Source organism: Theropithecus gelada, chromosome 3, assembly GCF_003255815.1.
Source record: "Theropithecus gelada isolate Dixy chromosome 3, Tgel_1.0, whole genome shotgun sequence".
Lineage (NCBI taxonomy): Eukaryota > Metazoa > Chordata > Mammalia > Primates > Cercopithecidae > Theropithecus > Theropithecus gelada.
Window position 1 is genome coordinate 138,812,539 of NC_037670.1, and position 27,717 is coordinate 138,840,255.

Here is a 27,717-nt window from a genome sequence, read left to right on the forward strand (position 1 = left end):
TAATTTTTTTTTTTTTTTTTTTTTTGTATTTTTAGTAGAGTTGGGGTTTCACCATGTTGGCCAAGCCGGTCTTGAACTCCTGATGTCAAGTGATCTTCTCACCTCAGCCTCCCAAAGTGCTGGGATTACAGACATGAGCTACTATGCCTGGCCCTATCATTTTAAGAATGTAAAATTTTGCTTGAGTTAATCACTTTGTTAGTTATTTGCTATCATTCTTCACATAAGTAGACATAGAAATGAAAGAAATTTAAAATATCGTACTGTTATTTGTCAGTTTTCATCACTGTCATTATTCTTACTTTGTACTATGTGTCTATTCTACTCCACCATTCTCCTCTAGTGCCTGTTATCTAACTTTTCTTCGCAGCAACTTTTTATTTCACAGAATGTTACTGCCCTGTAGATAGATGTGCTTAAGGTGTTCTTTATCTCATCCCCTACATACATTTCTTGTCTCTTGTTTCCAAGACACGTTAAACATGGCACAGCTAAGATCTTTAAAATAATTTTTAATTAAAGAAGAGTAGGGAGGTAGCAGTACCATAGAGGCTCAAATCTTGAGTGTCTAATTTGGTGTTGGCAGCGTAAGATTTTGACAAGAGCCCTTTTATAAAAATAGCTATTTCCATGACTGTGGAATCACAGGAAGGTCCTGAGTGTGTATTTTGGATTTGTCCTCAAATTTCAGAATGCCTCATTTCTGTATACCAGTGTCCCAGCTGTTGCAGACTTTGTAATGCGTTAGTATTGGACTCAGAAATTGAGTTTCTGCCAGAGGATTCTGGCAGTAAGCATCCTCCTATAACAACAGACAAGTGATAGTAGTAGAAATCCCAGGGGACTTCACAATAGCATGTCTTAGGATTCAGTGTAATGGCTTAACTTCAATATAAAGATGATCAGAGTTAAGTACAGCTTATTGTTCCACTCTGGTACGTGGTCTGTTAAGTGCCAGTTATGTAAATGACGATAATTACAAGAGAGTGCCAAAATGTGTCCTCCATGAGAAACTATGCAGTTCTTAAATAGGTCATTCTGCAATCATAAGAAGCCTTCTAGGAGGGTAACAAAATCTCCCTTCTATGGGAGAGGTTTAATGTCTTCCCAGACAATGGGAGAAAAGGGCCATTTCGAGCAATGGCCATTTGGGATTTCTCTCAGATTACAAAGTATTTGTTTTCCCAATGTCACTCTCAGAAATAAGGTTTTAATTTCCAATTTTAACTATCCAACTTTTTATAAGCATTCTTTCATGTGCTTCCTTTCTGATAACAAACCAAAATAATTAATTTAAAGAAGAGAAACATTAAACTGAAATGCAGTTTTTAAAAATACATGATAAAACAGCTTACATTAAATAGATATTCCTTTGGGCAGTAGCTTTACGTATTAAAAAACTGAAGTCACTTTTGGAAGAAACTTTAGCATACTCTTTATCACAGGGTAAGTTACCTAAGTCCTTATCAACCCTATGGGTAATTTGATTTTTAATAGTTTTGTCTCTTACCTTACATAAAAATTGCTTCTGTGAAACAATGACTTTATTTTTAATGCTTCAAAATATAGTTGTCCTTTTAAATCACTGTCCACATGGAATCCCTCCCATCCCCTTGGAATTTTCATATTTTTTAATGAAGTGTTCTTCCTCACAGTATTTTGATCTACCATATTGTGAATAACTAGTTTTAAAGATAGAGCATGACCAATGTAGTTTAGTGATCTATGTCATATATTGTGTAACATAATGAAAAAAAAAAAAAGACTTAAAAGCAACACTATCAGGTAATTTTTTGCAAACTCTGAGGGGAGGGAACATTGCCTGTTTGTGTACATTTTTATCTCTAGTATCTAACAAAGCTTACATTAATAAATATTAATTAGATAGACTTAATAAAGAAGAAGTTAGAAAATAAATATTAGTTAAATGAATAAGTGAAATATCAAGTACAATGGCCCATTCAATTCACTGATTCTAAGTGAGAATACAAACATAGGTAGGTAGATAGATAGATAGACAGATAGATAGATAGATAGATAGATATTGGATATGTTTTTTAAGACATCAATTTCTAATGAAGAAGGCAAAGCAAGGTAAGATAAAATATTTTGCTTGTTGGTTTAGAAAATACTGAAAAAGAATGATAATGTATACTATGCAATATGGTGGAATGGGCATTCCCATACAGTGAGGTGGGATTGCAAGTGACTATAATCATTCTGAAAAGGCATTATGATAATGTGTATCAAAATCTAATATCTGACTATGATTTGACCCAACAATGAAATTTTTGGGGAGATAATTATAAGACTGTCTTATAAGAAAGTTCATTGCAATATTATTTAAAATTACGAAAATGGGAAAAGTCTAAATATCTATCAGAAGAGGATTATATTAAAGAAAATTGAGCTTTCTAAGAACTGGAAATAATGGTGTGCTTTGGTGAATTTGAAATTTGTTTCTATTTTTAGTGCAAAAGAACTGTATGGTATTTGCCTAAATAGGCAACTATTTTACATAGAGTACTAAATTTAGATAGATGTACATGAATATTAGTAAATATTTAAAAGATTTTAATAGAATTCTAATTTCATGGATAATTGAATCTGAAAAAGCATGAAAACTACTTGGATTTTTATGTGAATAAATTCTTAAACTGAATAACAAAATATCCATATGTGTAGATCCTTTTTCTAGACCCATGCTTAAAAGAGAGATTAGAGTGAGACCTCAACTCTACCAAAAACAAACAAACAAACAAACAAAACAACTGGGTGTGGTAGCATGCCTCTAGTCCTAGCTATTCAAGAGCCTGAGGCCAGAGGCTTGCATGAGCCCAGGAGTCCTAGGTTACAGTGGACTATGATTCTACCACTGTACTCCAGCCTGGGCAAAAGAGCAAGACACTGTCTCAAAAAAAAAAAATATGTAGGGGCACAGTTTAGACAATGATTTCTTTTCATACTTAAACAATCTGCCTAAAATAATTGAAGGATTCTAACTGGAGACAGATAACACTTTTCTGACAACCAATAGTAATTTTTTGGATCTTCACTTAAAAAATAATGAAAGAGATAAAGAATATATTGTGGTAAAGTCATGGGTAAAAATATTTTAACTTGATAAAGGAAAAGAAATCTTACACTAATTTCAGTGTTATTTTAGATCACTAGTGGGTCCTCCTGAGTCATTAGTGTAAAGGTCTGTAAAGGAGCTATTGTGTGCAAGGCAGTGTCATGGTTCCTGGAGGGAATGCTACTTTCTTTACTTAGTGTACAATTTGCATCTCAAATATCTGGAACCAGCTAAAATATGCGTGCATTTTACAAGTTTAAAAATATCTAAAGAAACATACTTTTCAATTAAATGTCTTTTAAATGACTAGGTGCCAGCTACTGTGCTGTGCATTCTTGGGGTTATAAAAGATGATTTAGAAACATTTCCAGCCCTTAGAAAGTTTACAATAGTAGCCGGGCACGGTGGCTCAAGCCTGCAATCCCAGCACTTTGGGAGGCTGAGACGGGCGGATCACGAGGTCAGGAAATCGAGACCATCCTGGCTAACACGGTGAAACCCCGTTTCTACTAAAAAAATACAAAAAACTAGCCGGGCGAGGTGGCGGGCGCCTGTAGTCCCAGCTACTCGGGAGGCTGAGGCAGGAGAATGGCGTGAACCTGGGAGGCGGAGCTTGCAGTGAGCTGAGATCCGGCCACTGCACTCCAGCCTGGGCGACAGAGTGAGACTCCGTCTCAAAAAAAAAAAAAAAAAAGAAAGAAAGAAAGAAAGAAAGTTTACAATAGTAGATGTTAAGGGAAATTGAATGTATTCTTCTAAGAAATAAAATATCTTAGGTTAGGTGAGTTAGGTTCTTCAATAGAAATGTGATAATGCAGAATGAAGAGGTTTGCTTCCTGATTTGGGATTTTATGTCTCTTCAACAAGTGGGCCACTGACAAAAGCTTGTTTAAAAAAAAAAAATGGATGAGGGAGGAACTTGTTTTTTCTACCAGTCCGAATTTCACTGTGGTAATGGACGTAAGTGAAAACAAAACAGCAGTGGGATATTCACCTTTAAGAACTTTGTTCCCTAGCAGATCATTTCCTACAAGCAAGAAGCCTTCCTGGGTCTTCCCATCTACTGGCTCTTAAACTGCTGATATCTACTAACAGGCACCATTTTCTAAGTGGATATTTGTACTTTTTTTAATTATATGCATATTTTCTACAAATCATATTGTAGATAATTCAGTATAAGAAATAATTTTGAAATCAGAAATATATTTTACCCTCTTTGATAGAGTTAAAATTTTGAAACTCAGTACACTTGACAGATTTTTAGGGCTTAAGCCTGAAGGACGCCATAAAAATTACATGGATGTAGTTACAAAAATATTAAGGGATGATTATTTTCACCATTAGTTTGTATCTTATTTTATTGAAAAGAACACTTGTATCACATTATCATGTTAATAACTCTTAATTTACCACATTATATGCTAAAGATAATCTAACCTAAATTTGTTAATGGCTGGAATAGAAAACAGATTTCTCCCTAAAGTTAATTTGCCCAGGATCTGTAAAATGTATCTTTGTGAATTCACTTCAGAATGTTACACAGGCATATATATGCTTCATACTTTACCTTACAAACATAAATGTTGAAAATTTTGTATTTATGTAAATAAAAATAAATTATATGATCTAAATATAAAGGCATTTCTTCTTTCATTTATTTAATAGTATTTTTAAATTATTATAATATTTCATCAGCAGTTGGTTCTTTATGGCTAACATTTCTTATCTTCAGTGAGCTTTGTGTTTCACAATTTACATTACCCTGTAAAGTTTGTAAATTGTAAACTGTTTGGGAAAAAGGAATTTATTGAGAGATCATCAATGATAGGGATGAGATCCTACAGAAACTCAGAATGGTGCTGGGATTAGAACTTGAATTTTCTGATGCCTCCTCTGCATCTCTGTCATTTTGTTTCTAAGAGTATTCTAATTTTAGCTTTAGGGTCTCTCCTTTAGAGGTTCTGAGCCCACTGTGTCTGCACCTGCACTAACCAAGGCCTCTCTCTTCTCAAATGGTTCCCCCCGGCCCATCTCTTTCCTTCCCTGGATCCAGCCTTGGTGACACATGCAGAGGCTGTCTGCCTCAAGCCTCTTTCCTGTAGATCTGGGGTAGCATTTCCTTGCCTTGGTTCCATGCAGGGTCATAATCTTTGCCTTGGGGTTTCTGGCTACCGATCCTCATCGTTTCTTAAGGTGAATAGAGAACTGAAGTTTTGCTTTTGTCTCATCTGTGCCTCCAATTGCAGAAAACTAGAATGTGAACTCTGAAACTTTTCCTCTGCTTTTCTTCGACTGTCTTTTTGCAAAAACACGTGCACTCGCTCTTCCTTTGGAGTTGTCCACCACATCCTTTTGCTATCCATTAATAACCTCATGAGCATTCCTTCTCATAGAGAAGCAGCCTAAGCCCTCAAGTCACTACCCTAGCTAACCTGTTGAATATAGATAAGATGGCTTTGTTACTCTTATGAGGACTAAAAAGCATTTACACTGATGAAATGAATAGTATATTTATGTTTAAGTGAGTAACTTGGTGTAAACAGTCTTGTTACCTTGGCTACATATTCTGAAATGCTTACTTTTTCTATCTAGAGTTGTCAGGTTTAGCAAGTAAAAACAGAAATAAATTCAAATTTAACTGGGAATCTTCTATTTTGGCAACTCTACTTTTAACTTCATCAGAAAATAGTACGTATTGTTTAATGCTTATTTATAGATGATATCATTTTGTATTTGGTGTGGCAGAAGATGATTATTAAACATTTTTCATCTTTAATATTGGCCTTTTTTATTTAATGAACATCCTAAATCCAGTGCTTAATAAGTTTGGAGACACTTTTTTTAAGGGGAGTAAAATTCCTTTAGAATATAAGCTTGTATGTCTATTTATCTTCATGAAAAGTAAAGAAAAAGAAAAATAATTTGCTTGGAATTCTTTATGTTGTTTTAGTTGGCATAACTAGCAATGCTGTTAATAACTCAATTTATTTTGTTCTCTTTATACCCTGAACAGCTCTTTACTTGAGTCTTTTACTGTATAAACGTCCCTTCAGTTATATAATTTTCCTGACTACCCCTCGTAGAAAGAGAATGAGCTTCAGAGTCAGCCAGATAGTTGTTCAGATCTGTTATGCCACTCCAAGGCTTTGGTGAAAAAGCTTGAACATATAACCTAATTATGCTGAGTCTCAGTTTATACATCTGTGATAAAAAGAGGGTGTTTTGAGGATTAAATTTAGAATTATAACTGGCATATCATGAGCACTTAATCATTAATTTTCCTTTTCTTTTTGTTTTTACTGAACCCTTATAGTCACTTTTTGTAATACCTTTTGATGGCTTACAGCAAATTTCTGCATTGCAACATAATTAAACTGAATATATTTTATCTTTCCTACCATACTAAAAGATTCTTGTGTGCAAGTGATTCCATAGCATTGGGTGTATTGTATATGTACATATTCATTCAGATGTGGTGATATGGGATGGGAGAATAGGGGTTATATCTCACAAGTACATTCATGAAATTATATATCCTTCCCCTTAAAGTCCTAGAGGAGATTAAAATACAACTTTTCAAAATATCATAGAACATGACTCTATTAAGATACTCTTTCTATCCAATGGGGCATTATCTAACTTGGACAGATTGCAGAACTAAATGCATATTGAGGTAAACTTTCAGGAATTACAGTACGCCAAACACATTAGTTAAAATGCACATACCTTTTTAGCAAACCCACTAAAGCTAGCAATCAGGAGTTAGTTTCAAATGACTATTATTATATATTTCCAAGCATCATATACTTCTAAGCATCATACACTTAGAAGAACTGATACCCACTGGAGGAACCCTAATTTCAAAAGTCTTCACCTGGAATAATACTACTTTATACTTTAGCTTTTAAAATACTTTAAAGTACATTATCCTCTCTGACTTCACAATCACTTACATGTGAAGTTAAGTATTACTAGCTGCATTAAATTAGAGCAGTAGAAAAGTACGTAGTTCTTCATTTAGTCCTGGAGGCAATATTCCAGAAGAAAATACCAATATATTTATATGTCATCAGTGTATCTAACAGCAATTTAAATACCACTTTTTACCCATCAGCTATATTTCTCAGAAGAGTGATAGAAAAGCTTCCCACTTTTTTTTCTCCTGAAATTCCAATCTCTCTCTCATTCTCAAAAGATAACCACACCTCTTTATTTTCTGAATTAGTTGAGACCATCCACTGTGAGCTCTTTTCCTTTCCTACCTCTGCCTGTCAAAGTCACCTGTCCTCCCATCTCTTCAGCCTGTCTCCTCCCCATAAGTCTATCAGCTACCTGCTGCTGCTCCTTAATTCAGTCCTTTCCCGTTCTCTATTCTGGGGACTTGCTCAGTTTTCTTATTAAAATTTACATATTTTGGCCGGGCACGGTGGCCCATGCCTGTAATCCCAGCACTTTGGGAGGCCAAGATGGGCAGATCACCTGAGGTCAGGAATTTCAGACCAGCCTGACCAACGTGGTGAAAACCCGTCTCTACTAAAAGTACAAAAATTAGCCGGGCGTGATAGCAGGCACCTCTAATCGCAGCTACTTGGGAGGCTGAGGCAGGAGAAACGCTTGAACTTGGGAGGCGGAGGTTACCGTGAGCCGAGATCGCACCATTGCTCTCCAACCTGGACAACAAGAGCGAAATGTCATCTCAAATACAAACAGAAACTTTTTTTAAATATTTATTGAGCTCATTATTGTTTCTTTATTTAAAAAACAACAACAAACAAAACCCCTCAAACTGTAACTCTCTTTTATTTTAGTCTTCACAGAACTAATCAAAACAATGGTTTGCACTCATGGCTATGGTGTCCCCATTAATTCCCCAGTAACTCCCTGCAATCTACTTCTACTTCAGTACTCTATAGGAACTGGTATCTGATAGGTCACATACAAATCATCAGATCTACATGAACTTTCATCAAATCTTGGCCTCTTTGAGTTTTTGATGTTTGAAGATAGTATCATTTATCCTGTCCTCTCACAATTTTTAAATATATAACAGCTTTATCGAGATATAATTTATGTATCACAAAACTTAACCTTTTCATGTATACAGTTCAGGGGCTTTTTAGCATATTCACCAGATTGTTCAACTGTCACCACTGTTTAATTCCAGAACATTCTCATCACCCTAAAAAGAAACTCCATTCTCATTAGCAGTCACTTTCCATTCTATCTTATGTCTGGGCCCTTGTAACCACTAATCCCCCTTTTTTTTTTCTCTTTAGGTATGTCTATTCCAGGCATATTATACAAACGGAATGATACAGTATATGATCTTTTGTTACTGACTTTTTAAATTTAGCATAATATTTTCAAGGTTTATCCATGTTGTAGCAGGTATCAATACTCCATCCTTTTATGGACAAATATTCTATTAAATAAATATACCATATTTTATCTATTCATGAGTTGAAGGGAATTTGGGTTGTTTACATCTTTTGCTATTATGCATAATGTTGCTATGAACAATTATGTACAACTTTTTGTGGGAATGTAAGTTTTTATTTCTCTTAGGTATATATTGTACCTTGGGTGGAATTAATGGATCATATGATAATTCTTTGTTTAACCTTTTCCAGAAGTCTTTTGGACTTCTATTACTGTGCTCTCCTCACAATTCATTGTCTTCCTTTTCACTATTTCCTCATCTCGTCTCAAGAAAATATTCTGCAGTTTGAGGTCTTGACTCTTCCTCTCTCTGTGGTGTCATTACCAACAATCTAATAAACTCCCTTTACCTTAACTATTCATCTATGTCTTACTTTTGGGAATCTGTTGTCAGTGGGATCACTCTCATCACCCTCAATCTAGAGCCCTGCATTATATTTACTATCTACTAAAGAAATCTTCTCAATAATAAATAAATAAATAAAAATTTAAAAAAAAAAAAAGAAATCTTCTCTTGATTATTCTGCCATCAGGCAAACAACATAATCTTCTCTCCAGTGCCTGTGTTTTATACTCTAATTTCCTCCCTTTTAGTAGTGACACAGCTGTTCTTTCAGTTCCTTTCAGCTTAAAATTTTGAAGTCATCATTGACTCCTGCTAGCCTTTACCTCATACCCATTTATGAAGTTGTGCTGGCTCTTCTTTGACAGTACCTCTCATGATTCTTATTTTGAACTAACATGATTCATGTTATTCTTATCTCTTATTTGGACAGTTGCACATACCTTTTTACAAGTCTTTATACCTCTGTCTTGTCTCACTCTCTTCATCCCTTATCTATCCTTTACAACATGACTTCAGTATTGTCCTGGGCCAGGCTTATTTTATTGCCAGATTTCAGCAAAGTTTGTTCTTACCTGCTATATAACATCAAGACTCTTTGTCATTTATTGTTTAGTTATATCCAATAATTAACCCCAACCAATCTTGTCATCCTGTTTTACTAGTTCCTAGACTAAGTGTATGCTCTATCCAAGATCAATTATTTTCTTTTCACTATATATAATCTCACATTTTCTTTGTTCCTACTTGGCATGGCCTTCTGTCATCTCCACGAGATGATTGTCATGTAAGTCCAGCGCAAATATTACATCCTTCATAAAAATTTCAATGAGCTTCTCAACAAAAATAATTTATTCTACTTATGAACTCCTGAAGCGTTTTTAAAACATTGTTTATGGCCTTTTGACATTCATCTAGATCTTTCTTATTAAACAATAATCTTTTAAAGATAGAAACAATGTCGTATCACTCCTTCTACCTCCACAAGTGTGCAGTGCTTAGTTCTTTGCTAGGTGTATGGGATATAGTCACAAACATTTTTAAGGTCAAATACTTTTATGTATTTTATTCTTCCAAATATTTTCCCAAATACTACTTCTCTTACAGTCTTACTTTTAAGTTGAAGAGCATATTCAGAACAGAGGATTCAAATAATAGTTTACATTCAGATATTATAGTATAATTTAGTAGCATATATTTTTCAGTTAATATCTGATATACTGGTTGAAATTATAGCAATATAAAAGTAATGAGTTTTCAATACATATCCAAACAAAAGATGATATTGGTCTCATAATGAAAACAAAAACCTTGCTAAGGTAAGTGTAAAACAAAAAGTAAATCCAAAATCTATTTGGGAAAAATAATCAAGTATTGTATAGCAGAAAGAAAAATAATCAAAATAATGCACAAAAACTATTATAGTTACTGGAACATGTCCCATGATAAAGAGAAGTTGTAAAATCATTAATTTTAATAAAATCAGTCCTATTTTGTCTTTACCTTTCATATCCCAGAATTTTAAAGTTGGACAGAATTCCTTATTATGTATTTAAAATTATTGTAGATAATATTAGGATATTACATTAGCAATTTATTACCATTAGCAATAGAATAGTGAAGAACATAGAGCTAGGACTATCAGGCTACTTTGTGTACTGCCCCCTGTGGAATGCTGACTCTGAGGAAGAGAATGTGTTCTCCCTATTAAACTCATTCTACATCTGAAAAACCAAAACCTGTCTTAGATATTAGTTACTGTTAGCTCACTGGCTTATTTCATAGAATTTCTGAGGTCATCTGGGGCTTTGGAGTGGAATATACTGAATATTGGGTTTGAACCTGAACCTTGAAGAATTTATTCTCACTTCTGAGGATGACTTGAGGATCCATTCCATCACACATTCAATATCCTGATTGTCTCTCCTTTGTCTCTATATCATGAGATACAAGCCAAAACCACTCTGACATTTGATGGGTAAATAGGATGCTTTGCAAGTAATTACTCATACTAAAGTACCCTTATTATAGTATTATTTTATAATTACTATACAAGAAGTAGTCGTAGTATCTCAATTTGGCCTCCATAGTGATGTACAGTTTAAATATAATATATCCACACATTAATTTTCTAACTTTATGTAAAATATACTGTAAAAATATCTTTTTTAAAGCATTTTTTAATAATTAGCTTTTTAAACAAACAGTCTAATTATGTATCAGGACGGAAAAATAGAAGGTCAATAGCTACAGATGCATAATTTCACTCTGATAGATTGCTATTTGAAAATAGGTTATGCCAATTAGATGATTAATTTTCTTCTATTAAATAACATTATGAGACTTCAGATTACATTTATCAGTATATTCTCTTTAGTGGGAGCATAATATGAAAAAAGGCCAAACAGAATACGAATTTATATCCTTTCTGGAAGGATCTGAATATACTTTTTATCAACCACACTTGGGAAAATAATTAGAAAATTAAACTCTGTTTGAAAACTTATTTTATGTTTCATATTCAAAGTAACATGTTGAAGACATAATGTGTTAAAGGTTAAACTATATGAATATGAGGAGCAAAAATCTGGATGTCCTGCTGGCAATTTTTTTTTTTGGTTCTGGTTATCTGCAAAGTATACACCCCTTGTCAGTATAACTAGGGAGTGACTGTGTAAACATTCTTGTTTCGCCTGTTCCACATAATCGTTTCTTGTATCATATTTCTTCTGACCTCGCTATCTGAAACCAATTACAGGAGATCCATTTGGGCTGCATCTATTTTCATAAGAAGCCTAGGCAACAGTGTTTTTCTCAGAGATGAATATCAACATCAAATATGCTTCTGAGTGCTTTGTTATTTATGTTTCAGAGAGATTTTGTAGCCTTCAGCTCTCAAGAATGTGTCACGCTGTGCTGTTTATACATTGAAGATATTAATGGGCGTAGATGTCATTTTTCATTTTAATGTCTCAAATGCAACAGGCTGATAGGTTAAGCATTCCTATTTTTATGGGGAGAGATATGACTGATGTCTGTTTTTTCCCCAAATATACATATATTTACTTTGAAAAAAAAAAGTTATTTATAAGCCATAGCATACTCAACATTTTTTTGTTTTACTGGGTATTTCTAAGCTATTCTCAAATAATTTTATATTTGGTGAAAGTTTTCAGTGTTCTTCAGTGGAAAAAAGTATTTATCTGACAGGTTACAAAGCATTTTTATCCTTAGTTAATTATCACCATGACCTACTCATTAGAATTATTCTGTGAGGTTCATAACTAGCATAAAATTACTACTAGTGAAGAAGTATGCTTGAACTTTGCTTTTCGTACAAAAATTTAGTTAAAAATGCACAGTATGAGTTAGGAATGATGTTTTCAGTAAGTATTTCGGAGAACAATGCACTAAATTATGAAATATGTGCATTCCCACATCTCTACAGTCTAACAAAATGTTTACCTTTAGTGTCTTATACAGATTATTTCTTTTTTTCAAATTTTTAAATTTAACCTGATTTCAAATTTTAAGATGTCTTATCTTAATTTTCTTTAGGTTTCCTAAAATAGGATAATTTCATTAAGTAATGTGCACCCCTAATTAAAAACAAATGTGTTTTTGGAAACTAGATATGGTTTGGCTGGCTTCGAAATCTCTTTCTTGTTTCTGATACATTGGAAACAGACTCAATCATTATGAAAGGAAATTTTGTAAACAACTTTTATTTTTGTTCTAAATTAATTTTTGCGGGGGAGGGTGACCATCTAAATGACTGGATGGCTCAGAGAACTTTATGAATGGCCCTGGATTTAATCTTTTGTTTGTATTGAGAGAAGTGGCAAGTGATTTTTAAATTAATATTTTGTGTCATTTGACACCTAGCACTTTATATTGATGGAAGTGTTTTATCTAATAATCTTTCATTTTTTGAGTAGCTATAATAATTAATTGCAAAGATGAACTAAATGTCTCTGAGCAATTGTTTGTTGAAATTCAGTCTTAAAGTGTTATCCAGAATACTGGAAATAAAAATGTCATATGATGCATGCAGTGAGAATGCAAACTGCCAGAGCTTTCTGCTTATGAGTTTTAAATCATTCCTGATCTCCTGGAATTGTTTTTTGTTCTCCCATCTCTTATGCTTACTACAGCAATCTCTACTATACCAAGAGAATGTTGAAATAGGAAAGAAGTTATTTTTCCTAAGAGTTTGTATTAAAAGATGATCCTCAGCTATTTTGGAGAGAACTATAAATGCATATGAAAACCAAAATACTTTAAAAGTAGAAGCATTTTTTTTAGCCAGCTATCCTGTGATATTTCATTACTATTATCACTCCTTTCCTAACAGTGTAAGTGTATGCTTTTGACTAGTGATACTTTGATGAGTGAAACTTGTAGTATGTTTAATTTTCTAGTGTTTGTCTACAGACGTTACATAACATTGACATATTCCATTGATTACATGGGTTTTGTTGAATGAATATAACGCAGGGTGGTAAAATGGATGGGGTCCCAAGCTTGGGAGAGAAGAGCCAGAGTTTTTGACCAGGATCTGCTACTGCTTTGTGACTTCAATCAAGTTATTCTAGTATCGATTCTTCAGTTACTTGTTTGAGAAAGGTACGCTAGGCAGTTTCTAAGGCCTTGTCCAGCTCTAGAATTGTGCAGTTCCATAGTAATAATTGATCAGATAATCAGGATGTTACAAAAGTTTAGAGTTCCATCAAGCATCAGGGAAGTATCAATATATAATGAAATCCAAGTTAAGGATGATAGGGGCAGTAGCCATAAAAACAATATACATTCTGTGATAGTTGTTCTGTTCATTTACAGATTCAAAACAAAATGGTTATACTGTTGTTTCCCATGTAAAGTCTGAAAAATGAATACGCTCTCTTTACTGTTGAAGAATAATTCATTATAATGTCATATATTCTCCTTTACTAGAATCTTACTCATTGCCTACTAATGATTCCTTTGACAGAACAGAAACAATATGGCACACTGGAATACACTCAGGCCTGGAAGCCAGGAGACCTTGAAAACAACATTCATAAATTGCTTTGTGATCTTGAACAAAACAACTGACTATTCTAGGTTTCATTTTTCTTATTTGCTAGAATGAGAAGGTCAGATTAGATGATTTTTAAGATTGCTTTTAATCCTTGTCATTCATGATTCTAAGATGCTAAACAGTGTTCATTAAAATTTTTTAAGAATAATAGAGAACTACATAATTTAATATAAATTAAGGTAATAGGTATACAAAATAAACTCATCAACTCAAAAAGAAAAAAAAAACTACATGAAAACAATTAGGCATCAACTGGAAAAATAATTGAATGCATTTTTATTTTGAGAATTTCAGAGACACAGCCTAGGACACCTATTGTAATTTCCATTTGGAAAAATATCATTTGTAGTCACTTTATAAGTTACAATTTAAATAGGAAGGATATATTATTTAGAATATTGAACAAAAAGTTTCAAATAGTCGTATGATAATAAAGTAATTATGAATTTTTTTTTGTTTTTTCAAACTGAACTCTATAATAAATTCCCTGAGTTCACTGGAATGTGCCATCCTTAGAAATATTTAGGTTAATTTGTAATGACTTGAAAAGTTAAAAAACAACAACAAAGATGATTATCGTGAGTGAGTGTGTCTCCAAATGTAAAAAGTGTGCTTTACAAACTATGCCAGATCCTGCTATGGGAAGACAAATCAATGTTGTTAGGAGATGGTGCTAGTGCATTCAGTTTGTTTACTTTGGTTTCTATGTCTGCCTGCCTTTCAGAAAACTTGCTTGGAGCCAGACTGTAGCAGCCCTCTCTGTCTTTTCATAATTGATCAGGGGATGACTGCCTTCCCTGAGGGTTAAGACGTGGCAACTTTTTCTGTTTGCTCAGCATCTCAATGCAGTAGTTCAAACATTGTTCACACCAGCTGGCAGTGTAATGCCATATGCACATCTTGTCAAAGCAACTGTTGTCATGGATACTAGAAACTCTCTTAAAAACCAGATCATTGATTACAATCAAAATTGTACTTTTTATCAGCTGAAATTCTTGATTATTATAGAAGAATATTAATCCAATAATGTTTTCTCATTGTAAAAAATGTATCTTGTATTCAAAAGCAGTAAATAACATAGTAGGCCAATGATACAGGTTAGTTTTATGTCTTGAAAAATTTCCCCATTAGTGTTCATTGAACTCAGTTGTTGAGAGAGAAAATGATTTTTTTAAGAGACTCTTAAAAGTTTTTGTTAATTAGTTTATACTCCTACCTTTAGAAAAATTTACTGTGCATTTTTGGTCTATGGCACTAGCTTTTACATGTTAAGTTTATATAGTACATTTACTGAACTGTTCCTCCTCCACTAAATGAAATGCTTACATTAATTTCTTATGTTAAGTTTTATTTTCCTAAGTGGGAAAGAAAACATAAAAATAAACGAAAACATCTTCTATTTTGATTGGTATTCTGTCACACATAGAAACAAACCTGATTGGTTGAGTGGTAATTTCTTTGTTCTCTGATTTTGCTAAGAATGCAAATGAAAACCACTCAATTTTATTTGGCATTAAAACTGCACTTTATTTTGTCAAAGGAGAGGTTTCCCCTTGAATTGTAAGTACAAAAAAAGTGTTTTTAATCTTTAGTGAAAATCCTTATTAATTCACTTTCAAGATAATCTGATGTTGATTTGTCAAATTTAATTACAGCTTCCGGTAACACTTGAAGTCTACTGCTTTTGCCTCAAAATTGTAATATGAAAATGCAAATTGAATGATAATTTAAAAGGGAGTGGGCATTTTAGTTGAACACTCAAAGACAAGTTCCTTGTGGAAATGAGTTTATTGATGCAGTTTATGATTTTTATCCTCTTTAAGCACTTTAAACAAATTAACTTTATTTCCTGCAGGATTGCATGTTTCTCTGTGATTCTGAGTAAAGTTATATATGTGTGTTTGGCAGTTTTTTTTCATATTAGAAGATAAACAACAATGATTCTCTCTAGAAAGGAATATGGGAGTTCTTGTACATTGAATCCTTTTACTGTTAACCAAGAGATAATTGATAACTTTCAACAAAATATTTAGATATGGTTTCATTTTTACTTCTAGGCTCTCCAGGCAGCAAGACAACTTCTTTTACAGCAGCAAACAAGTGGATTGAAATCTCCTAAGAGCAGTGATAAACAGAGACCACTGCAGGTTAGTAAAGCAATCCTGTCCTTGGGGTCTTATTTTAAAAGATGTTCATAATGATAACAGATGTGCAGACCCAGTTGTATATATACAGGAAATTATTACATTTGCATATGTAGGTAATTTTAATTCATAAAGAGAATTCATTTCATCTTCTTAAAAGAGAAAAAAATAATATTCTGTTGGCATACATTTTAAAAGTTTACAAGGTAACTCCTTGCAAAAAATACATAGGAACCATATTTGGTGTATATAGGCTTAAAGAATTTTGCATAAAACCCCCTTGTGGGATTTTTTATGCATACATAGGTTGAAATGTAAAATTTTTTTCTTAAAACCAAAGTTATAGTAAAATGGTGTGGAAGGAAACAAAGAAGTCTTAGACAACCCTTCCGCAGTTGTATCCAAGTGACAAATGCAGAAAACCTCAAGGATTGCCAAAAAAACTGTTTGAGTTTGCCAAGGAGTTATTGCTGTTGCTACAGTTATAAAAACACATTCTGGAGTTTGTTGTCCTTACTCACTATGTTTGTCCTGTGAAACTGATAGTATGTATGTCTTTTAAAGTAACTTTTGTTACATAATATAATCCTTGTTTTATGTAGTCTTCTTAACCAAAATACGTGGGACATTTTCTTGGGGGGGAAATATTTCTAAGGTATATTTTTTGACTGTTTGGAAGGTAAATTCTGGAGTTCCATACAACATCTCTCAAAGTGTTCACCAGCTCTGTTGAAAGATAAGTAATGCTTTTTCCTGAATCATGTGTTACATACATTTCTAATAAGGCAAATTTAGTTTTTTTAAGCATCTCTTATGGCTTTATTTTAACAACAAAAAAAATTTTTTTTATGGCCCAGCTGTCTGTGTTTATTTTCAGGTGTACTTACAGATGTTAGTAACTAAGTCTTACATGATGGCCTTCTGAAGCTTAGTTTGTATAAGAGAGAAGTATAAGCTACTGATTTATACAATCCAAAAATTAGTTATTACCTAAAAACTGGATAAAATGTATGGTCCCTAAACAAATTTGAGATAAGAATAGATTTTCCTGGGAACAAAGTCATTTGTGGAGGGTGGATGAGAAGAAGAGGGACTTGGGGATAAGGGATGTTTCAACAGAGAACAGATGTCTGCCATGACTGGAAATGAAAGTTTTATTTAATCAGCCTGAGTTTAAGATTCTTTTCAATTTTTTTCTCTTTTAAAAGCAATTTCACGTTCCTTTGTTTTAACTAATGAATAATTCTGTGTCACTTTCCTCACCATCATATTCTTCCCCAATTTATAATGGGAGCGTAGGTGTAGTATTTCCATGGAGTTATCTGATTCCATGAGAGTCTCTTCATGCATTTACATGACAGAGAAAAATTTACATAGAAGTCACAGAAGATAGCAAATGAAATGTTTATCCTCACTATGGCTTCAGAGTGGGAATTTTGCTTTCTTGTTGGAATAGAAAAGGAGAATTAGATGCTGGCAACATAAGCAAAAGATAGGAATGAAGTTACTGTTTTGAGTGTCTAAAAAACACTATATATTTTCCTAATTCTATTTCATCATATTTCTTGACAAAATTGAGGAATTCGCAGTAGCTTCTTCCTCTCCAAAGCTAAGTCCAGTAGAAGTTTCTATATTGCTGGTTACCAAGGTATCTCTGGAAAGAATGGCTGGGCTTTAGTTTTTCTATTTTTTTGTTGTTGTTGCATTGAAAGGCAAGATTTGATACTTGGACTAAAATATACATACTTTCCCTTACAAAATACCCACAATAGAATGTGGGAATATTAATGGCTCTAAAATGAGAAATCGTTGTCTGTTTATCAATGCATAAGTAAAATTTTGAGCAGAAGTCTCCAATTTTGTTATTTTAGCATAAAAGAATGATTAAAACTCCTATAAATACCTTTTGACAATTGCAGTTGCTGACCATGACTACAAAGACTTTCACTGTGTCACTTGTTTTTCATTTTGTGATGCATATTAATCTGAATATATCTCCATTGTTTAGACTATAAAACTAGCATTTCAGTATTATTTTGTAATTTTAATGAGATCTCATGCCAAAATATCATACGAATGAGAAATTGCGTTTTATGAATGAGAATTTAGAAATATTGAATGAGACTTATTCACCAAAATATACACTGCAATTAATATAATGTGAGCCTTCATTTTTAGTATTTCATAGGACTTGATAAGCTTAGCAACTAGAGACATGCTGGGATTGTATTAAAAATCTAATACAAGCTTAACAGCATCTGATACTAGCTTACACATCTGTTGTTAAACAGGAATATTAGGTAATGCTTATCTTTGTATCTTCAAATATCATGAGTTGCACTATTTGCCACTAATGTTTTAAAAAAGGGTACAATTTTTTTGTTAAAATTTTCAGTAATTTAATATGAAATTAACATTTTAGAAGTTCTCTTATATGATTCTCTCAAAACTTAGATCTTTTTCTACGTAACTAAGTGTTTAACCAAACTTTCATAAGAGTTAGTGTATTATCTTTACATTTCAAAAGGATAATTGAAAATGTTTCAAAATCTGTATGTGCAAGGCAAGGTATTTGGTATTAATCGATTATGATGGCTCTTAATATGACAGGCATAACATCTTTAGTGGACCAAAAGAGATACTTTGTATTTTTTATTTTAAAGTATAATTTTGATAGAGAACTACTTTATAAAGTTTGAAAGAAAATACAGATTTAAAAACCTGTTTTGATGGCTCAAGTCACAAGAACAATATTCAGTTGCTTGTTAACATTCACCTGAATTTATTTTCTGTGTTAAGAAGTGGTGGCCAGATTTGAAGTGTGACATGGTACAGAGTCTATTTTTAGTAGACTAGTATTTATCTACTATTATTTTTTCATTTACATTTGTTCAGGATTTTGTGCTACAGATGGCATAGATATTAGCATGTCTAATGCAAAATGGAAGGAAGAAAACATCACATCTGACAAGCTTGAGTGCCAATTGCAGTAGTGATTTCACTTTCATGTATAGATATCTGAATATATGTATTTGAAACATGTTTACATAATCTACTCATGACATGAAACACCAATTGAATAGGTGCAATCAGCAAGTACATTGATTAATGGCATATTGATGAATAATATATAAAGATTGTGATGCAAATGGGAGCCAATATTAACTTAAGCATTACCAGATGTTTCTGCTTTACATTCTTACTGTGTATCCCAGAAAACATATCCTAATAATAACAGTCAAAGACAGCTTCTCACTTTAATTTGTTTTATTTATTTAAATCTACCCTAGCACTTCCTAGAATTGATATATTCATAGTGATCCACAATGAGGAAAGTTAGCCAAAAAGAATAATACTTAATCCTTTCAATTTCATGAAACTAATTTTCAGTTTAGAAAGACTGAGTTAACACACCACACCACACACACACACAAATGCCTACATGCACATACACACACATGCACACTTCCATAATCTGTAAATTAAAAAAACAATTTGTAAAATACATTTTCAATTTTCTAGCCTATGACAAATCTACTTAATTTAGTTTAGATATGAAAATTGGTCGCATTATTGTTCTTGTTACATTTACAGCCATGAGACAGACTTGTGGTTCTTCAACAGCTGTGCAGAGCAGAGACGTAAATTTAAGGTAAATGCCATTGCTTTGCTATCTTAGATGAATATTAGTTTTTAGCATTGTAATCACTTCCTTCATTGTAGGTTAATATATAATATAAAGTTCTCCTTTCTAATAGGTAATTGAATTCTAAAATTTTTATAATTCTGTCTTAAGAAGTTCAAGAATGGAATAGTAAAAAGCAAAAGAGAATTAAACTTGGGGGTCTTATTCTGACTCTGCCACAAATAGTTATATAAGTTTGAGGAAGTTGCTGAACATCTTTAAAATAAAGACATTGGGCTAACTGATGAACAAGATCTTAAATTCCATGGTTAAATATTTATTTTGTTTCATTTTGAAGTAAGTGAAAGGTATCTTAATTTTTCAGGATTAAATGTATCTTGTTGGATATTGCCTTATGAAGTAAGGGTTATGTTTTTTTTGCCTGGTTTTTCTTACAAAGCAATTGTTTATTAACATGCCACATCCAGAAACAGTGCCTTGGAAACAAAGAATTAAATCCCACATGTATGAAAACCATTATGCAAATACAATTCTGTATATCTGAGGAAGCTTTGTTTTGTTTAATGCCTTGAAATATTATAAATTGCATTTATGAGAAATATAAGCTACATAAAAATTATTTAACCAATGTATTTAATAATCTACATTGAACTATGTTTTGATATAATGCAACTTAACATTATTTTTACTTTACTATTTCATTCCAAATTGTTAAAAATAACAAAAGCTGACAAAACCAGAAATTCTATAGTAAACTAATTAGCAATACTGAAATTTCATATTCTATGTAAAAAATCAAGAATAAGGTATAAAACTTTATAATTTGTAAAATATTCTGGAGGAAAATACTAACTTATATGGGATATAGAATCAGGCATTACAGAATATCTTTTAGGAAATTATAAAATTTTATTTATGTAGCTATAAAGAATGAAATTGAATATTTCTTTTTCAGTATTACTTTTAAATATAATGTAAAAGAAATGGAGAGAAGCTAAACCACATTTTGTTCCAAATAAAAGCAGCATTGCCAGAAAGATTGAGATATAGGTTTAAATAGAGCAATCTATTGTGATGCCCGAAATTTAGAAATAAGTTTTTAAAGATATTCTTTACTATTTGTATTTTCTGTATATTGAAAAATGAGCAGGAGGTCTAATACATTATTTCTTGATCATAATAAACGTATTTAATTCAAATATTGTTTTAAAGAACAGACTATGTCTTGTGTGGCTCTTATTTTCCCATTCCAGTGAAGAACATTTCTTAAAAGGCAGCATGAAATAGGCAAATTTAAAAGAATGTTATAGAATACAATTTTTGTTAAACTATGATGGTATTTCTATCCATGACCAGCTGCTCAAGGCTGACACCCTGTGGAGGAGGGTCTGGGACATTGAGCTCATTACTACTGAGCATGCTTGTGTGGAAAACTTACCGTATGATATACTCTTGGCATACAGAAGAAAGAATGACGTGTTTTAGATCGGAAGCCTGCCTTTGCCATTAATAGGGCTTTGGATAGAATAACTTGATCTCTTTGGAGCCTGTTTCCTCATCCCTAAAATAGGAATAAGGATACCCAAACTTTCAAGATTGCTGTGAAGACCAAAAAGTATATTATGTAAAGTACTTAGCATAAATCCTTGGATAAGGAGTTAATAAATAATTACCATTATGCTAGCCTCCAGGAAATTGGTATTTAATTCAAGGTTATGATATATATTCTGTATCATAGCATTTGGCTGTAATTTTTTACTATTCCCAGCTATTTCAATGATTTGAAGTATACCCTTGTTGTAACTGTGTGTTTTAAGGAATACTAGAGTGTTTTCCCCTGCTATAGGCTCCGACCACATATATACTTCACACTCGCCACACATAAACTTGTATTTTAATGTTTATCTTCTCTATTAAACTGTAAGCTATATGACAGCAGGAATCATGAATTCTCTACTCTTCTCTAGTGCCTAGCACAGTGCTTGGTGAATAATAAAGCTCAAAAAATAAACTTATTGAAACAATGAATAAGGAGGAGATTGTGCTGAGTGGAGCAGAGGAGGAGGGTTGGAGGAGGGAAAAAAATTCATTCATTCGATATAAATTGAATGATTATTTATCATGTGTAATATCCTCAGGGACTTATGACTTAGTTGAGGAGATATTCAGAGTTGTGCACAAATAAATACATTATTGGCCACAGTGCATGTGCTGTAGAAATGGGAAAAACAGAAAGAACAATAAGCATTTAAAAAAGAAAATTATCAATTCAGGCTACAAGTGATCAGGGAAGACTTTGTAGAGAAGTTAGCATGTATGATGGACTTAAAAGGAATTTGGTAGATAAATGAATTTTTGATGGAGAATTTTTTTAAAGATGTCATCAAAGATGTAGTCACAGGAAATTCTGAGATCTGGTTAGGCAAGGGTAAGTAGTTTGTTTTGATCAGCCTAGAGATATCATACTAATGGAATAATGAATGGGTTAGGGGCTAGAAATACACATCGCTGATTCTGTAGAGCTTAAAATGTCAAGCTAAGAAGGCAGTATTTTATGGATTGGGTAGAAGGGGCTATTAAAGTTTTTTGATGAGGAAGTGAAATTATCAAGGCAGTGGTCTGTGAAGGTAGCAACGGTACATTTGAAGGATATTTTCAGGGAAGGGAATTCTGAGAAACCTGGAATAAGGATAATCCTTTAAAAACTATTTAGGTAGGCATGATGTTGACCTAAGCTTTAGACATGTTGAGTTTGAGGAGATGGCAAGACAAGGAAGTAGAAATAGCTAGCTTTTAGCAAATTTGAAAGAGAGCTTGACAGAGGGGTCAAGACTAAAGAGAAATATGTGGGGAGCAACACAGAAGTAATAGGTGAATCCCTGGGAGTAGAGGAGATTTCTGAAAAAGGTAATTTGAAAAGAGGAACTCAGTAATATTCATATTTTTTTAGAGCAAGAAGAAAAAGCAGAAGAGACAAGAGGGGACTAGAGCAATCAAATTAGCATTGGATTTATTAAGGAAGGTCAAGAAAAGGGGGAGTTTATAAAAGTTAAGGCTTGTCAGCCACATCAAGCAATGTCCACAGGAAGGAGAACATTTTTGCATAAACACATATAGTTGATTGCAACACAGATCATTTTAAATCCCCCTCATTCTTCATCATTCATCAGTGACTCAGGATCTGCAGTACTAATGTGATCAACAATGAATGGAGAAAAATCATACTTTAACATGGATGATAAATAGAAAATAAGGAATTAATAAATGTACTTTTGCTTCTCAAATTGCAGTGTAAGAAAATGTATGTTGCATATATAATGCAGAACTTCCGTAAATTAAATATGGAAGAACTTTGCTTTCTAGGAGGCCAAATGTTCTGTTTTCTTAGCTACCTTGCTAATTTTCTCTTTTCTTAGCTACCTTTCTCTTTTCTTAGCTACCTTGCTACATTTGCTTCTTCCTGTAATCCATTAGGATTTTAAGTATATATTCCCTTGACTTCTCTACCTTAACTAAAGTGAGAGCAAGAAAGAAATAGAACATTAATATTGTTATGGGAGCTCTCTATAGGATTTAAGACTTAGGCTGCGAATTTTATCTTAAGATGTTTGGAAGTGTTATACAAGCTAAATTGAATGACAAAGTGAAGAACAGTGTCAGTACATGATTAAAGACAAAAAGTAAAATTATTTTGAAATTTACTTACATTTAAGATTATTTGTGTTTCCTCTGTGGATTCTATTTATGTATTTCTATCAACCCGCCTTTCACATTTCTGTCGGTTTTCTTAAAATGTTTTTGCTACCTTCACCTTTTCTACTGCTTTCTTTTCTCCTTTACCATTTTATTTTCTTCTCTCACCATGTAATCTTGTCTATTTTACTTTATTGCTGTCTCTTTGGTCCCATAAGAAAATAGAAACTTTAACTATCTGGAACTATCTAATTCTATCATGAACCTAAAAGATATTCTAACCTATCATTTTACTAACAAAATAAAACTGTGCCCATTCTTACAATCCAGTGTCTAATATTTAATTCTTGTCTTACACCAAGAATAGTTTGTGCTATTAAGTTGGAGTTTCAATAGGAAAGCATTTCTCCTCTTTAGTATCTCAGCTACTTAGAAGAACTTAAAAGAACCTGGAACCCTAAGGCTTTTTCCTTTTCTTTTTAGTGCTAGAAATCTCCTGTTATGACATTTATAGTGGCTTTTTAAAAAATTGCATCAAAGTGGTTTCATTGTTCCTTAATCTTTTGGTCTGCTTTTTCAGAAAACTATTACAAAATGAATATTTAAACTAGAATTGCTTGGGTTAGTTACATTAAATGGTCAGTTCTTCTAAGAACATCTAAGGTTGTGCTGATTATTTTAGTAATGCTGAATTTGGAAGAACAGCATTTGGAAAAATGAAACAAATGTGAAATAAATGTTTGTTTGTTTGTTTGTTTGTTTTTGAGACAGAATCTCTGTCACCCAGATTGGAGTGCAGTGGCAAGATCTCTCACTGCAACATCTGCCTCCCAGGTTCAAGAGATTCTCCTGCCTCAGCCTCCCTAATAGCTGGGATTACAGGCATGCACCACCACGCCCAGCTAATTTTTGTATATTTAGTAGACACGGGGTTTCACCATGTTGGCCATGCTGGCCTCCAACTCCTGACCTTAAGTGATCTGCCTGCCTCGGCCTCCAAAAGTGCTGGGATTATAGGCATGAGCCACCGTACCTGTCCTGTTCTTTCAAAATATTTAAGTCACTGTATCTTAATATGAAAATCATATAAGCTCATTACAAGAATCTAACATGATTTTAAGTTAAATTATGTTTGGTCACTAAGTTCCCTTTCCCAAAGGCACTTGATAAATGCTAATAAATTACTATAGTATAGTGGGTTTTTCATAATGAAAATTGTATTTTCTGATTAGATGAGGTAGAAACCACTCATAAGAACTAATTATAGTAGAATTACAGGAGACCCTTGACATTCACAATGTATATATCCATAGATCTTCATGAACCCTCAAATTAAAAGAAAATTTCCATTTCAAAACTTTGGTGAGGTTTGTGCAGACTTTCTTTTATACTGTCCTTGTTTTGGACCAAGCTACCATTGCCTTATGCAAAGTCTAAGACAAGTTAACAACTTAAAAAATTTCAGTAAAATTTGCCCTGTGAATAATTTTCAATTTTCTAAAAAGAAACATGTTTTTTTACATTATAGGTTCTCCTACATTAGTGAGGTAGATAACAGCAAAGCTACATTAGTGATAGAAAAATCCATATGAGTTTAGGAATTAGGTTATGTGTGAGAAGTCAGCAATCTAAAGACCAGCTCAACCTTTCAGCTGCTTTATTGTTTCATGGCTTGAAGAATTGCACAGGTGCAGTGCCTAGAGACTTAGCGATCATATGCAAATAACCAGACAAATCCATAACATCTGTGAATTTTAAGCCTCTATTCTACCAAATCTTGCCATCTCTCATCTATGAGGAAAACCCACAGTTAACAAACAAGTACCCCCTACTTTCCTTGTTATTTTATTAAAGACTTGAGAGAAGCTCCCTGTCCTAAAATTTTTATCCTCCTTAACTGTAAATCTCCACTGGCATCAAAAAATTACCAGGAAATGTTCCTTCAGAGTTAAAGTTGCCTAGCATGTCCTCCTTCTCCTCCTCCTCCTCCTCCTCCTCCTTCTTTCTTCTTTCTTCTTCTTCTTCTTCTTCTTCTTCTTCTTCTTCTTCTTCTTCTTCTTCTTCTTCTTCTTCTTCTCCTCCTCCTCCTCCTCCTCCTCTTCCTCCTCCTCCTCCTTCTTCTTCTTCCTTCTTTTTTCTTCTCTCTTCTTCTCTCTTCTTCCTCTTCTTCCTCTTCCTCTTCCTCCTCTTCCTCCTCTTCTTCCTCTTCTTCCTCTTCTTCATTTTCTTTTTTCTTTTTCTTAATAGAGATAAGGTCTCACTGCATTGTCCAGGCTGAGCTGTGAATCCTGGGTTCAAGTGATTCTTCTGATCCAGCCTCCCAAGTGTCAGGATTACAGGGAATAGGGAAAGGCTGTGTCTTGAGTATGAAGAGACCTCTCACAAATACTGAGTAAATTAGTAGAGACTTGACTTTAATGGCCATTCATTGTTTCCTAGGTTGGTTCAGGGATTCTGAACTTAGGATTTTATGCCCCTCTCTGCCCTCCCAGTTACAGAGCCTCTGTCTAAATTCAGTTAAAGGTCTTGAATCACATCAAGCTGTGGCTAAAAGTATTTTGGTTTTTGTCATTTGATTGTGCCTATTTTTACAGTTTTAAGTTTTATCAGTGTAGACACAGAACTTTTAGTACCTAATAGTTAAGCATTTTGATAACACAAAATACACAGAAAATTCCTTTGCAAAGTATATAAATCCTTACACTTTTAATGCTAACACTTGCATTGCTGTAAAAGCTGCCACCTTGACATCTTCTACTGCTAGTGCTACTGCACATTCTCAAGTGACAAACCAAGGAACACATTGAACATTATGATGTGCTGACATGAAGAAATCTGTTGTCTCACAGAAAGACTGTAGCAGATTCTTGGATAGAATATCTCTGTAAAAGCAAACAAACATAAAAAAACCAAAATTATTCTCTCTACATTCTACCTTCTTCCCATAGAATCAAGCCTTTAAGACATATTAGCTTGTGATTAAAATATGACTACAACTATAGTTTCTCAAAATCATGGCCATCATTTGAATTTTTCCTTCCTTTCAGGAGAATTTATTTTCCTTAATCAATAACTATCACCACTCCCATACATAGTCTTAGAGCATGTTTATACCGTTCATTTTCAAGTCTAAAAAATTACTTACAAGTCTTATAAAAATGGAGCTCTTGGGTCTATCCCAGACTACTGAATTAAAATTGAGGAGAGATGGTTGGAATCTTTGGAAATAAAGATATTTAAAACCCTCCAGGAGATACAATACAGCTGGCCTACAGAATAGTATATAGGAAGCCTGAACTATTCCCTTCTGGAACAAGAAAACAGTTAACCCCAAATTCTATTAATGTACTATATGATTTTCCCTCTCTGGGATTCAGTTTTCCAACGCTTGCAATGAAAAGGCTGAACTAGTGATACTTCAGGTAACTTTCAGATAGAACTGTCATTGAATCTCAACCCAGCACTAACTTTTGTTTGTTTATATATTTACTATCTAAATCTGAAGTAATTAATAAGAATTCTGAGCAGGTTTCTTGAGATGGCTCTCTCTGATCAGCGTTTTCAGGATCGTTTCCAACAATATTGTCAGAATTTTATTTTTACTATCATGATTTCTTATGTAAAATCTTCAGTAATGAACTCATACCATTCTTATCTTTAATATTTTAAAATAATATCTGCATCCTAAACTCCTCAGTATATATCTGCTATGCTCAGTGGGCTTCCCTTTGGTATTAGAAAGCTTAAGAAAAAATTGATTATATTGTATCAATCAATAGATTGATAGTTGTCTGCTGCAATGGCTCTGGCACTCTGATCTCATTGTCCACTACCCGGTTTTTACATGTTATGTGAGGTGCAGTATCAAACTACTTATAGTTACTCAAACATCGGTTCATGTCTCCATGCAGCTATCCTTCCCTTGTTTTTTTCTCAATAGGCCTTTCTACACCTTTTCATCTAGAAATCTTTTTTGCATCTTTTACATTTCAATTGTGTGTCAACTACTCAGTGAAGTCTCTTTTAATATCCTCCCCATCCTCACCAGCACACACACACTATGTGGAATTAATTATTCCCTTCCATATATTACTTATATGTCTTGTTAATACATCTATTCTAGTATGTATCACACTGAATCATAATTACTATAAGCTTCTTGAGGGCCAAGACCGTGCCTTATTCATCTTCACATTTCCACTATCTGGCCCATCATAGGTTTTCCATAAATTTGTTGAGTCTACAGACCAGTGTTTGTATATAACTCTATCAAGCTCCTCTTTTCTCCTAGGCTCC

The 27,717-nt window shown here is 33.2% G+C and overlaps 1 protein-coding gene across 5 annotated transcripts in view; it reads left to right on the plus strand.

Annotated features, from left to right (window-relative positions):
* The window catches only part of FOXP2 (forkhead box P2), a 276,209-nt gene that overhangs the window by 98,395 nt on the left and 150,097 nt on the right, over positions 1-27,717 (plus strand). For 4 of the 5 annotated variants that reach the window (XM_025380560.1, XM_025380561.1, XM_025380562.1 and 1 more), the window contains exon 3: positions 15,996-16,085. In XM_025380560.1, coding sequence (XP_025236345.1) covers positions 15,996-16,085 — 90 coding nt within the window. Of the gene's footprint in view, positions 1-15,995; positions 16,086-19,676; positions 19,735-27,717 lie in introns of all 5 variants that reach the window. The other variant, XM_025380565.1, reaches the window with a different exon arrangement.